General features: G+C 44.2%; 2 protein-coding genes and 1 long non-coding RNA gene across 4 annotated transcripts in view; 1 reads left to right on the top strand and 2 right to left on the bottom strand.

The window, feature by feature from the left end:
* Positions 1-13,815, bottom strand: part of LOC133163339 (uncharacterized) — a 27,565-nt gene extending 13,750 nt beyond the window's left edge. Inside the window, exons 1-5 of one of the 2 annotated variants that reach the window (XR_009716361.1) lie at positions 13,786-13,815; positions 13,015-13,039; positions 12,617-12,789; positions 12,254-12,302; positions 6,511-6,643 (exon numbers count right to left, since the gene is read on the bottom strand). This is a non-coding gene — a long non-coding RNA (uncharacterized LOC133163339). Of the gene's footprint in view, positions 1-6,510; positions 6,644-12,253; positions 12,303-12,616; positions 12,790-13,014; positions 13,040-13,731 lie in introns of both variants that reach the window. The other variant, XR_009716362.1, reaches the window with a different exon arrangement.
* Positions 6,939-9,175, bottom strand: LOC133163285 (uncharacterized). The gene is made up of 2 exons (XM_061293049.1): positions 8,231-9,175; positions 6,939-8,146 (listed from the first exon to the last, which is right to left on the bottom strand). The coding sequence occupies exons 1-2, from the start codon at positions 8,490-8,492 to the stop codon at positions 7,242-7,244; spliced, it is 1,167 nt and encodes a 388-aa protein (XP_061149033.1). The 5' UTR covers positions 8,493-9,175; the 3' UTR covers positions 6,939-7,241.
* dipk1b (divergent protein kinase domain 1B) lies at positions 9,404-13,179 on the top strand. Its single transcript, XM_061293041.1, has 5 exons — positions 9,404-9,544; positions 10,032-10,145; positions 10,305-10,412; positions 10,536-10,703; positions 10,894-13,179. Exons 1-5 carry the CDS (start codon positions 9,479-9,481, stop codon positions 11,704-11,706), a joined length of 1,269 nt encoding a protein of 422 aa, XP_061149025.1. The 5' UTR covers positions 9,404-9,478; the 3' UTR covers positions 11,707-13,179.
* Positions 13,816-13,997: the final 182 nt, after the last annotated feature.

A 13,997-nucleotide genomic window follows, 5' to 3' on the forward strand; every position in this document is an offset into this window, starting at 1 on the left:
CGGGACTCGGAAATGGTCAACAAGACCCTTACATGGACACTTCAAAACAAAATGGCAGACTTCCTGTCTCTTTTCCAACATTACTTCTAGCGAATTTTGTGTACCAAAGATAAACTGTCATCCGGGACCAACTGGTTTTCATTTTTTTTACGACAAGTCGTGATATTTTAAAATTTAGCATCACCTGTCGGTCTCGTTTAAGATATGTGAGGCAAATTTGAACAAGTTAGATTGAGAACCAACACGCTACAGCTAGGGACCGCCGCCGCGGATTTAATTATTGGCGCATCCTGGATTGGAAATCACCCGCTAGCTCAGCACATTCGTGATGTTTTCGCTCCTGGCGGAGCGACGGATGAAGATGCCTTGCGTGCAAAACCGAAACCACAGAAGAAGAAGCCTGTGTGTCCAAAAATAACCTCATGAATAATTAATGGTGAGAAGGCAAAGTGACCCAGATGTGGGGGAAGCGCATTGTCCGCAAGTGCATCTAATGGATCCCGAAGAGCTAATCGAGACGGCGTGTGCTAACGCGCGCTAGCCTCGTATCTTAATGTCCGTGTCCGCTGGGAGCTCATTAGCCGCGGGGTGAGGTACATGAGTTAGCGTGTAATAATGGGAATTAGCCATTAGCCTGTGGCTACGTGTGCAAATGCGCCACTAAAAGTCTCCCAACCGCCACTCTGTAACTGAAACTGTATCCTTATGAATGGAGTACTGTACTCGAAGCAGTGCTAACTAAAGCGATAACTATTTTTAGTGCCAGTGGAAAAGCAAGATGCAGTACCGTGCCAGGTACTATTTGTAGTACCTGGTGCCAGCTGCTTTTGCCAAAGACTAGCGACTTGGAGTTTGTGTCGTGCCAGGTACTGTCGTGTTTTTGGTCAGTTTGAGGCGTGTTGAGACCAACATGTCACGCAACATGGCACGTGCGTGTGTTTGGTGACGTGGGACGAGGGAAAAAAAAAAAAAGTCAATAAGCAAAGACGGGGAGAGGCTTTGGCGATCGGTGCTTGGTGCGCGTGCGTTTAGGCACACACGCTGCGGCGGGCCCATATGGAGCGTGGCGGCCATCTGTCCTCCTCTGGCCCGCCTTCCTTCTGCTCAAGTCAGGCTTCTCGGAAAATGTCCGTTAGTTATACGGGAGGGGGGGACTTGTGGTTGACGAACATACGTGTGGACATATATGTCGAAGTGTTAGTATGGTAAGACTTTGTATGCTAACGTGTATGTTAGCGGATTACCATGTACATTAGCATGACGATGACATAAAATGGATTAGTATGTGAACGTCTGAAACGACACGTACGTACGTGAGGGTTGTCTAACACGATTCTGTCATGTGGGATGAATCACACTGGCGCAGGGATGTGGCATCAGCGTGTTTGGATACGGCGACGAGTCGCGATAAGCGCTCACCTGACGCAAAAGGTGTAATGCTATTTCCAGACGTGTAGATACGTTACCGAACACGAACTCGTTCACTCCTGCGCATTTGCACTTGGCAGTGAGTGCGAAAAGGAAAAAAAAAAACGTGTCGCGTTATTTCCGAGCGCGCTCGCCTCCCCGGAGAACGGGAGCGTGTAGAAATGACAATCTGGAATAAAAGCCCACAAGAATAACATCATGGATGACATCATCGTCATCTGAAGTGGACAGATGGACGACATTTTATAATTTGATTTATTTGTTTCATGAAATGATGTTGCTACAATTTTATTCTTTCCTTTTGTCGTGCCTTTAAATATTTCCCCATTTTTAACAATTTTTCTGCTGATACTTCATCTAAAAAAATTCTGGAAAAACGAAGATTCTATCTACTCTTGTATTCTCATCTGAATGTGGGGTATCGTCACATGTTTTTGACACGTGTCACGGAACAAAAATAACCCGTGAGCGAGCAAGCAAACAAGCAGACAGGCGGGCCCATTTCCCTCCGCCATCAACGTCTAATAATAAAGTTGTGTTGCAGATGACGCCAGATAAAAGCGGTGCTCCATTTAGCAGCGCCTCAAGGTAACCCTCGCTCTCCCTGTAAAATCATCCCATTCGGAGAGGTCGGCGGTATTTTGCGACAGCGTCCCTCGAGCTCCTCTTCGCTCTCGACAACATCGTTGTCACTAGACAAATTTAGGCAGACAGAACAAAGCTGGAAAAACTTACACTGAATAAATGTAAGCGCTAAAAAGGGTTTGACGGATACAATTTCCAACAGTCAAATCGCAAGTTATTAAGGGTGTGCACACTTGTGCAACCACAGTATATCACTTGATTGTAATGGTGGAGCAAGTGTGGAAACAATCTATAACATTTGAACCGGGGTGTGTAGACTTTTTAGACGTTCTCTGGTTGATTTTGATGAAAGACTTTTATTGCTTCTGCAAAAAGACGGAATCGCGACCTTTTGGCACTGTCGACGTCGATCCAAAATCTATTTTCTTCGACGTATTTTCTTCGTTCGCCGGTGTTCGCTGTGAAAAAGCGATTAAGACGGATGTTGGCGGCGCGCGCGAGAAGGCGAATTAGCGCCTTACGACAATGAAGAAATAAATCTGGGTCACAATCCCGCCTGCCTCCTTTTTTCCTTGTTCAGGAGAGACTTCACAAAGGTTTTTCTTTTTTTTGCTTCTTCGTTGCTACTGCTGTAGACGTGAAAATGGGACAACTCCGAAGAGATAATGAGCTTTGAGAGTGTGCGCCCACACGGGTTTGTAAACCTCATCTATGAAAGTACTTATAACGGATACTTGAATTTACAAAAAATACATATTTTTCTTTCTAAAAAAAAAAAAAAAAAAAAAAAAAAAGTCTTAGAGGGAAAACATATTTTTGATACCCCACAGTGCTCGCTGTTGGCTAGCTAGGTTAATAAAATTTAAGATTTAAAAAACAAAAAGTTGTATTTTATCACAAAAGGTTTTTTTTGTTTTAATGAGATATTTTTGATCAGTCCAATCAAATTTTGGAGTTAAATTTTGATCACATTTAGATATTTTATCAAGTTCTACGTATCCTTATGCATGATTGTTCTTTTAGTTGTCGCGCTTCTAAAAGTTTGACCTGTTCGCTAAGAGAGTTTATGTCTTGGCAGCGTCATGATCTTTGTTATGCGCGTCCAGTTCAGTTTTATTTTTAGCTTTGGCGCCACGACGGTTGGCCGGTAACTCCACTCACACTCGCCCGGATGCCAGCGAGAAGAAACAACCTGAAACCATTTGGGTTTTTTAATCGGCCCGCTATCGACGCCTTACGAGCACATTTGCATTCGCTCTCATTGAAAAGTTGAATTGCGTTTGAAAATAAACAGTTGTGGTATGGTAATAAAAAAAATAATAAAGTGCACGTGTGGCTTCAAGCTTTGCTGAGGAAATTGTCTGGCCATGCTCTCTTCTTGATCAACAAACTCCATCGCAGCTTGTCTACTATTTGCATAAGCTCTGAATAATACATTACTGTTTTTATGAGCGCGGTTTGCTGTTGCTCACGAGCTTCGACGGCACAGGGGCTGCGAAAACGTGTAACTATGTTTTAATAAAGAGACCGAACGGTCTTAAATCAATTATTCGGGGTTCCAGAGAATATCAATTGTAGTAACAAGCTGACATTGACATTTTCTTTTGCTAAAAAAAAACTGGGGGGACAACAATAATAATCGTTTTAATTATAAATGGATTAAGATAACGATACATTGTATTCTATTATGTTAAAGACGAAATAATAAAGTGAAAATGTGAAACCGAGTGTGTAAAATAGTCAAAAAATCCTATATTTAGCTAGATTGCTAGCTATTGAGACACCTCGCTAGCTAGTTAGCGAGGTACATTATGTATGGTATACCTTTCCACCACTGGCGACAGCTAAATTGGTAAAACATCTTTGACAGCCCCGCCTCCGTTTTGGCCTGCGCTAAGCCGACACGTAGCCAAAGATCAAACTCGACATAAACTGCTGCTGGTTAGCGCAAAAGCCAAGCGACGTGAGCAGAGGCTGCATTCGTAGCATCCATAATTTAGCCTGCGGTGATGTTGAAGACGCACGGAATCACCCGGCCTTGTCGTGTCTCTCGTCGCATTTCGTTTACTTTGCCATGTGAGACAAAATGTCAGCAGAGTCCACCGACGGACGCTGACACGGCTGCTAACACGGAAAAGCTCTTTTACAACAGCGGAGTCAGTCTTGCTTACTTTGTGATTTAGTCACAAGATATACATATCTAAAAGGATTAGGGTCATAAAGGAATTGAAATGGTCTTTGATGTTGACAAAAACATGCCAGCTAGTCGAGGTCTTTTTTCCCCCCCTCGCCTACAAATTTGTTCTCCAATTCTCTGGGGATTTAAAAGGACACCTGAGCTTGTTCCCCAAGTCCCAATTCATCTTGTCAGATGTGATGAAAAAAAAAAAAGGCCACTGGATCACTGCCAGACTTTTTTGTCCCCTATGACCGAGCCCAAAACACCACCGAGGCGGCTATGGACCTCCCGAGAGATGAAGACTTTACTCTCCCAAAATCCCATCGGGATGACCCCCTGATGGATGTTGATGTCGGTAGCTTGGCAAGGTAGCTCCCGGAAGCAGCCAAAAGAATATTTTTTATTTGGTCAACCGGCGCAAAAGATTTTTTATTCCACACTAACCGTTTAAAAAAAACGATAAAAAGTAGAACTGAGAACCTTTAGGCACTACAGTTTTGTCTCCTAGCAACCAGGAATAAGTGGGGGTAGGCAGTGCAGAAACATTCTGCTAAATTACTATTCAACCATTCCAAGGTGTATTTTTATCATACAAGGGAAAAAAAAAGACAATTTGTTACGTTTTGAAGGATCGAAGCTGGGCTCTACTAAATAGACGCATCCTCTCGAAAAAAAGGTCGAAGCAACCTGGAGCCGAACTCTCACTCGTAATATTTGTGGCAGCTGGATTGATTTTGTTTTTATTTTGCTGCGGGGCTACAGGCAAACTTTTCACAGCCTTATTTTTGTGTTTTCCCGACAAAAAAAGTGAGGCATTGTCCTTCCTTTTTTTGCGTTGTTTTGTTGTTGAGATGCTGGAGGCAATGTGGAGGATGCAGTGAGAATGGCGAGAAAGAACATCGGCATCATACTTACTTTATTGATCCGATTATCATTACGATGATGGTGCGAATCTCTCTATCGCAATACAAAGACGATTTCAAACGACGGCAAATATGCGTTGCGCTCCCACGACAATACAACCGCGCTTCAATCTAACTCAGTTAAGATTCACGCCAACAACGATACGACTCATTCTGATACGATTCGCTTCAATGACGACATGATTCATTCCGAGGCCGATATGATTCGCTCAATTAAGATATATGCTCATCGTGCAAAATAGCGCTTGACGTATTTTGCATATTCATTTGCATCGTTACGGCTGCTTCATTATTCCCTTGCATAAATCTTTTTTTTTCTCCAGATTTAGGCCTTTGCACATTTCCCTTGATGCAGCCTACACACATACACACACACGCACGCACAACGCCAGCAGCGCCTGCTGTTACATGCATATTTTATGGACAACCTTTCACTCCAATTTCCACCGCACAGTCTGCAGGGGGCATCCAGGTCAAAAAGTCACCAGAACTCAGTGGATGAACGAAAACCTCAACAAAGACTCCGCTCATGCATTTCCTCCGATAAACTCCTCAAGTAGAAACTTTCATTTTCCCCTCAATGACGCCGATGCATGGCAAGGTCTACGGGGAGCCCATAATGACACCGAGGTCTCATGTGGATGAAGGCGCCTGACTATTGGACAATTTTCAGAGTCATTATTTGGAACATATACTCCATTATTCGATAATATTGTCGATTGTTAAAACATTTTTTTACTTTTTTGTACTTGCCATTGGAGCGCCCCAAATCCCCATAGCAGACATAGGATGCCACAAGATGGCGCTATATTTTTTTAAGGGTGTGCATCAATGTAAATAAGTATTTTTTGTTAAGAAGATTATTTTTTGTATAAAATAAACATGATCTACATATTTAGTCTTGTCCATTAGAGTGATCAAGTGTGTGTGTGTGTGTGGGGGGGGGGGGGGGGGGGTTATTAAAAATACTAAACAGATGCAGTGGTGAGTGGTAGCTTTTAAAATTCATGCTGGTGAACTCCAGGCTAAAATACAAAAGTGCTTCATTTGCAAACATTAAGCATGAACCAGATGGAAAACAAAATCGAAATCACTGAGTATCAAGGCTTAGGCCTCAGGGCTTAAATGAGTCGCTATCGTGAATTTGCTACATTTTGCATTCTTGAAATTATCCCTTGATTATTCATAAACGAGTCATATGTTAAGTGTAATTAGGAATCGTGTTGAATCAAGTGTCCCTAAAAAAAAACACTTAAAATAACCCAGCGGATCTCTGCTGCCCTCTGCAGGCCAAATGTATAGTTTTGGTCTTTCTTTACATGTGGGTCAAATGTCACCCTGTTTCCCTGAGATGTTTCACTTAACAATTGTAAAATGAAAAAGGTTTGTAATTACCAGGTGGGGCCAGATCCTTCTTTCATCCAAGTTCCGATGCACTGATATGCATTTTTGGGTTTTGGAGCTCAGTTGAGTAGAGCCAGACAAATGGCAAAAACTGAGGTACGAACATTGGTTCAGTACCGTCACTCTGGGTGAGAAGATTCAAAAAAGAACAAGTGTGAAAGGCTTGCTTAGGTAGATACAAGCAGGTACTTTGCCGGTCTTGCGTGTAAACAAAAACCAGTAAAAAGTACCTGGCTGTGAGCTACTTTCGGACTCTAAGGACCTATGTTCAGTCAGAAAACTGTGGACAGATGTGAGTTTGATGAGTTATTACAATTTACACCGTCATGAAATTCATTCCCAGGTTTTGGAGTAACAAACAAACGGGCAGAAATGATGGCATCCACTTTGGGCAAAAGTCGACAGCAACAACAAACGAGTCAAAAAGCACTTTATTGAAACAAAGTACTTTACAGAGCACATTGGTGGCTGTCTAGTGACTCGCCAGTCTCGCTTGTAAACAAAACAGCTGCTAGCTAGTTTCGGGCGCAACCTGGTTCACGTTAGCGGTGGGCCTCAGGACATTTTCAACACTTGGTGCCACTGACACAATTTCGGTTTTGCCTCCAGACCAAACAATAGTGCTGACTAAACCCAGTACCAACCCAAGTATTGATCTTGTACACATTATTTGGTAGCACTTTTTTTTTTTAGCGATACATGGTACTGTTGTGTATTGGATCTCATGGCATTTCATAGAGATAAGTTGTACCGTTATTGTAGACCTTGTCAGGGGGACCCTGATCCGTAAAGGATAGGTCAGTATCATTAGCCTCAATAATAACGTTGTCAGAAAAGAGGTAGGACCAAAAGTGGCCGCTGTGACGGTCCACGCCATCATGGCAGATGACAGAGGCCAGGCGGTACGTTTGCTTGGTCTTCTCGTTCACGTTCATCTCTAGCAGCTCCGGCGAGTAGACGTGGTCGTGACACACGTAGCCGTCGCCGACGATGCGGTTGACGAAAAAGGTCAAAATGTCCGAATGGGGCCAGAACTGCTTTTGCATGGTTTTGTGCCCGCATGCTTTGCACCGGCTCCGTCGCCCGCTCGTGGCGCGTTTCATCAAAGACAGCAACGTCTCGCCGTTGCGCGGTCTGGGCAACGTGACGATGTTGCCCAAGTTGGAGATGGACGAGGTGGTGTGGTGGCAATGCGGACACCAGCTGACGTTGCGCACCTTGATACTTGTGCGGATCCCACACTGGTCGAACCACGACAACAGCGGCACCAGCAGATCCACGGAATCGTTGTTCTCGTACAACAAGAGCGCCGGGACGCAGTCGCAGAGCTCGGCCAGCGCCACGCAGAGCTCCGCCGCCGTGAAGCTCACGCCCGGGTTCTCCAGGGCACTCAGATAGAGGCAAGCAAACGCCGGCATGTTCGCGAGTAACTTCACAAACTGAAGTGTACGATTAGGTAGCTTTTTCCGCACCACGTTGAGGTTTAGCGTAGCTTGCAGCGTGGAGTTCATCCAGCAGTTGTTGTAGTAGTTTGCGAAGCGGCAGATCTTCTTGAGCGGGCTCCTTTTCTGCCGCGCCGTCCTTTCCACGGGCTCGTCCACCCACGGGATCAGCCGTCCCGCTCGAACTGTTGGGTTTGGTAAAACGGCGGCACGTTTTAAAACAGCCCAGGGTTTAACCTTTGCGGGTGTGGTGGGTGTGGTTTTCGTACCAGAAGGTGGACCCCCCACGACAGTCCTCAGGGTTTTTGTGGCCACGGCTCCCAGGGCAAAACCCAAGAAAAGAAGCGGCATCTTGCTCAGGAAAAAGAAACCATACACGACCAAACAAACCCAGGAGTCACCAGGGGTATTGATCCGGCTTTGTGACATCACAGGACTGCGGTCATTTTTCTGTTGTCTGACATCAGAGGCTCTGTGACACAGCCAGCTCAAAAAACACCAAGCCCCTCTTGGGGTCCACCCCTCCACCATGCTATCATAATTAATCCTTGTACAGTTCCAGGTTTACCATGAGCAAATTTCCACAGCAAGACTTACAAAAGTCATACCGTACTGGTAAAACCAGCACCAAGTACGCAGAGGGAAATTCTGAAAATTCACACGAGCTGCCCCTGTGCCTGTCCGCCGACGGCGTGCAAAAAACACCCGCGATAAGTGAAATCCGCGAAGTACAGTCACCAACAAGAAGTACTGGGCAGGCTAACGAGTTAGTGGAAAGACGCTAATTCGCGATCGTGCTAACACGCCAAAAAGGACTTCTAAAGGAATGTAAATGAACATTTGGAGCAATACTACATTGTCGTAAAGGTTAGACACATGTTTCCTCAATTTAGAAGTTTTATTTTGAGTTATAAATATTTTCTCAATTTGGAAAACACATGTAGTGAAGCCGCGATAAACGAAACGCGAAGTAGCGAGGGCTCACTTTAGTGCTTGACACTATTTTTAATCAGAATGGAAAATAAACACATCGTATTGAATTGTGTTATTCTTATGAAAATTATAAATGCTAAATAAATTATAAAAACCTCTCAGACAGATTGACATTGAATTAGGTTATTGAAACGGGATTTCCTTTGCAATAATAAAATAGAGGCACGTCTCCTTTAAAAGGCCGGCTATGGGAGCGGGTTGGGGGGGGAAACTCATCCGGGGAAGGAGGTAGGAAAACGCACCGGCATTTCTATTTTGAAAACGTCTGTAAAATGTTTTCCGTCATTTACCCCGTCATGATAACGGCGGAAGTGTGTAACTCCGACGGAAAGGAAAGGAGTGGCGCGATTGCTTCTGCAGCGCTCAAGGTTACGGTGTCGCTGCATAGATAAGATGCAGCGCGGCTCGCTGGACATGCGCCACCCCCGTTGCGGTGTCGAGGCTGCGTCCGGACAGAGGACGTGATAGTCGGATCGCGAAGAAAGGCGGACAGGAGGGGAGGGGGGACCCGGTTCTGAACCAACATGGCCCGAGCTTTGCGGAGGCTCATTCATTTGCTGCTCTTCTGCCCTCTATCGAAAGGCCTGCAGGTACACTTGACCGTGCACCTCATTCTGTATGTACGTGCGCTATCACCTCCGATTAATCGATCAATCCGTCACTGCACCAAAGTCACTGCAGCGAGTTTCACTTTTGCACGCCTCAACATCTCTTATGAATTTAAACATTTATAATCACTAATAGCCTCTGTTACAATGTGACATGTAGGCTATAATAAAAAATTATTAAACCTAATCAAAAATGCATTAACATTGCATTTGAGATCAATGCGACATGTAGGCTATGATAAAAAGATAATTATAAGTAAAAGTAAACAAAAATACATCAGAATTGTATTTGAGATCAAAGTTAAAACTATGTCGTTCGAAATTGCACGCTTGACATTCATACACAAATAAATGTACAATTCAAAATGGCAACAAATTCCGAAAATATAGCAATACTTGAAAGTAAGAACTTAGAATGTGTAGAATATTCTATCTTCTCACAAAACAAATCTCTCTGCCTTCTGTCAAGGTGAAGTACCTACTCTTGGTTTGGTTGGGCGTTCTGGTGGCCAGTTGGGTGCTCTACATGCAGTACGCTTCCTACTCGGAGTTGTGCCGTGGACACGTCTGCCAGGCCGTCATCGTAAGTCCACAATAATACTAACTTGACTAAGTCGGTCGGGAAATCTCCCAAGGGCTGGACTAGCCGGTAAAAATAGATAGATACTAATTCCTTCCACCAGAGATCCAAAACACTTAGGTGGCCAGTTTCCCGTGGCTGACTTCCTGTTTCCTGTGTCAGTGTGACCACTACAGCAGAGGCGTCATCTCCGGGTCATCCTGCAAGGCTCTGTGTGAGCAGAAAACGCTGACGCTTGGCCACTGCATGTCCACCTCCTCAAAAAATCAGGTACCGAAACCCTCCGTCTACCGGGACAGGCGGAGCCAGTACTCGGGCTCCGAGGAGTACGGACAGTCATCAAAAAAAACATTCCGTGGTTCAGGAAGATATTTGAAACCATCGCCCTTGCAGGTGTACGCTGGCCATTGGAAGGAGAGGCCGGTGGTGATCAAGTGCGGTATCGAGGAGTCCGACGGCGGTCCCGATTCAGCGACCCGTCCGAAGAGGAGCCTGTTCGATAAACCCACACGTGGAACCTCCATGGATGAGTTTAAGGAGATGTTGCACCACTTCCTCAAGGTGGATCGTTGTCCGTCCCGCCCCTGTTACGGCTCTGATGTTTCCTCCGGAGGCGGGAGAACAGCGTAATGAACTTCTGGCGTCAGCCCGTCTTGTTGTTCTTCCGGCTTCTGTGGTTTCATTCTGGCCATCACGGGCAGGGTGTGGTGAGATAACCCGATAACAGCTAACCCTAAATGATCTTCTGCAGGAAAATTTCGGGGAGCAGCCATCCTTGAGCTCCCTGGTGGACAGAATCATTTCACTGGCGGACATCAACCAGGATGGCAAACTGTCTCTGGCGGAAGCCAAGTCCATCTGGGCCCTCCTCCGTGTCAACGAGTTCCTCCTGATGGTGGCCCTCCAGGAGAAGGAGCATACCCCAAAACTGCTGGGCTTCTGCGGGGACCTCTATGTGACTGAGCCACTGGGTCACACCTCCCTCTACAAGGTGGATGTGCCGCCCTACCTGCAGGCTCTGGTGCCGGGGGCTCTGGTATCCGGGCTGAACCACTGGCTGGCCCCGGCCTGGCCCCGACGGGCGCGCATCACTATCGGCCTGTTGGAATTTGTGGAGGAGGTCTTCCACGGGCCCTACGGCAGCTTCCTGATCTGTGACGCCAGCCCGCGTCACGTGGGCTACAACGCCAAGTACGACTGCAAGATTGCCGACTTGCGCGCCGTGGCCTCTGAGGCGGCGGTGCGGGCCCACCTGAAGGGACGGCGTTGCGAAACCAACGCCGACTGCACCTACGGCCGCGACTGCACGGCCACCTGCGACCGGCTGGCAAAGCGTTGCAACGCCGAGGTGGTCCAGCCCAACCTGGCCAAGGTATGCGCCCTGCTCCAGGATTTCCTGCTTTACGGGGCGCCGCCTGAACTGCAGGGGGACCTGGAGCGCCAGCTGCGCACCTGCGTCACCCTGACCGGGCTGGCAAGCCAGATGGAGGTGCACCATTCGCTGGTCCTCAACAACCTTAAGACCCTGCTGTGGAAGAAAATCTCCAACACCCAGTACTCCTGAACAACAAACAGGTTTGCTTGCAATTTGGCAATTTGGGATCGTAGTAAACCAAGACTTGATCCTTGTATCATCACGGAAGACTAAAGTAACCTGTAAATAGTGTCCAAAGGGAAAGCATCGCAAAACAAAATGGACAAATGCAACTCGCTCACTACCAGTTTAGTATTGTGGAACCTCTAAATCGTTCCAAACTGTTGGTGTGTCAAAGCACGTATTGTATATGAGAAACATCTCCTAGCATAACAGCACACAAAATTGACAATACTGAAGATATGATATGATTGTCGCAATTTACAGTTTAGCTCAACACAAAGCTATTATTCAGTTGTATGAATGGCTACACAGTTAACACACTTGATTGTTTTACTATGTTTTAACCCTAACTCACTTATGAGACAATGAATGGAAAAATGAGCTTTTACATTGTCATATTAACAGTCTTTTTTATACTAAATTATAATATTAAAATAATAATAAAATACTAATATTAAAATGACATGTCTATTCAGATTAATATTTTATAATATAATAATATAATAAGTATTACCTTTGGAGAAGATGTTGCTCAAGCGGACATTGAATATTTAGAGGTTCCACTGCAAAATGAAAAATACATTGAAGCGTGAGCGGAGTTGGTGACAATCAGCTGTGATTAAAAACTTGACTTGATACTTTTCAGTGTTTAATTTTAATTCCTCTGAGGGCCAACAAACAAACGTTATCCATGTCTGTATCACTGCATTCATTTTTAAAAAAGTGAAATGATCAAAATATGCTGGAAATTGATTTTGGGATCCGGAAGACTGCCCACACTGTCAATATTTCTTTAACGAGACTTTGTTGATACAGATACTTTTGCAGTTTAATTAGCTGTGTTACTTCTGGATTGATTTGATGATGTTGCAATTACCTTTGTCTTTTTCCTGGTATCAATTGGAGCATTCCACACGGAGTGCAATACAGGCAAAGCTGATATATTTGCTGTATTGGTACTCCGTAAAGGACCACATGATGGAGTTGACGTAGGAGATTTCAAAATGATTATTGAACGCTTTAAGAGAAAATAAGTTGACGTCGTAGCATCTGCGAAGATAAAAGACAAAGTGTGGCAAAAAAAATGACATACGTAAAAGTGTGTTTGAATGTGTGGCTCGGTTCCAAACCCAAAGTCCAATGAAGGATGACGTTGAGCAATCGTGAGTCACTTTTTTATATGCTTTGTGCCCCATAAAATGCACACACAAAGGCATTGGAGCCCAAGTTGCGTCTCAATGGGCAGAGTAATAATATAAATTGCTGTGTACTTACTGTCTTCTCTGCGGGGCCCGCAACACTGTCAACACAACAAAACATATGGTTTGTCTTTTAATTGTTTGTATGAAAAATGGTTTAATTTCACATTTGTTTTACTTTTATTAAGGGTAAAAAGTAATTTACAATGTTGCTGTCATTAAAGGTCAATTATATATATTACTTTTGATTATAGTACCCTCTCATTACTAATTAAAACGATTGAGTTTTTTTTATATTTAAAAAGGGCATTATATGTTAATATGAATAACGATCCCTAGCTAATTAAATACTGGTTTTATAATTGGCAATTCAAATTTCAAGGTGCTAATTTATTGTGAATATTTTTATATTTGTCATCAAAACTGGGGATCATAAGCTTCCCTTTGTTGTATTATGGATTTATATTTATTAAATAGGATTTGAATTTTAGTTATAATCCGTACTACTACAACTACTTGCGTTTGACTTGAACGACCTGAAAAAACTAGTTAAACTGGACTGTATTTACAACAGTTACATACTTATAAGTCAAAATATCACATATTGGTACAAAAAGACAACACTCCAAAAAAATAGTTTATATTTTAACTGGACAATGATGCTACTTTAGCACGAGCCTCATTAGCTCGAGAGATCAAAGAAAACATTACAAACTTGTATCAATACGTGTACACAAATGTAAGATAAACATTTCTGGACACCTATGGAGAAGTTTTTAAGAGAAAAGCGTACAGGAAAAAGTGATATTTGATATATTTTGAGGACTTCATGGCGACGTCTCCCCACCTGTTGGTCGGCTTCCCTTGATGAGTTGTGATTGACAAGAGGAACGTGTGAAAAAGCCCGCCTGCAACTACGGCAGCTCAGAGTGACCAAAGTTCCCAGAGTTTGCTTTTCCATAAAGGCAGGATTTCACTGCGTAAAAAGTCAATTGTCATGTGATTATTACAAAAATCAATACTTATTTGTTATTGTAAGGCCTGAGCCAATACTTTTTT

The sequence above is a fragment of the Syngnathus typhle genome, linkage group LG12 (genome assembly GCF_033458585.1).
Source record: "Syngnathus typhle isolate RoL2023-S1 ecotype Sweden linkage group LG12, RoL_Styp_1.0, whole genome shotgun sequence".
NCBI classification, from domain to species: Eukaryota; Metazoa; Chordata; class Actinopteri; order Syngnathiformes; family Syngnathidae; genus Syngnathus; species Syngnathus typhle.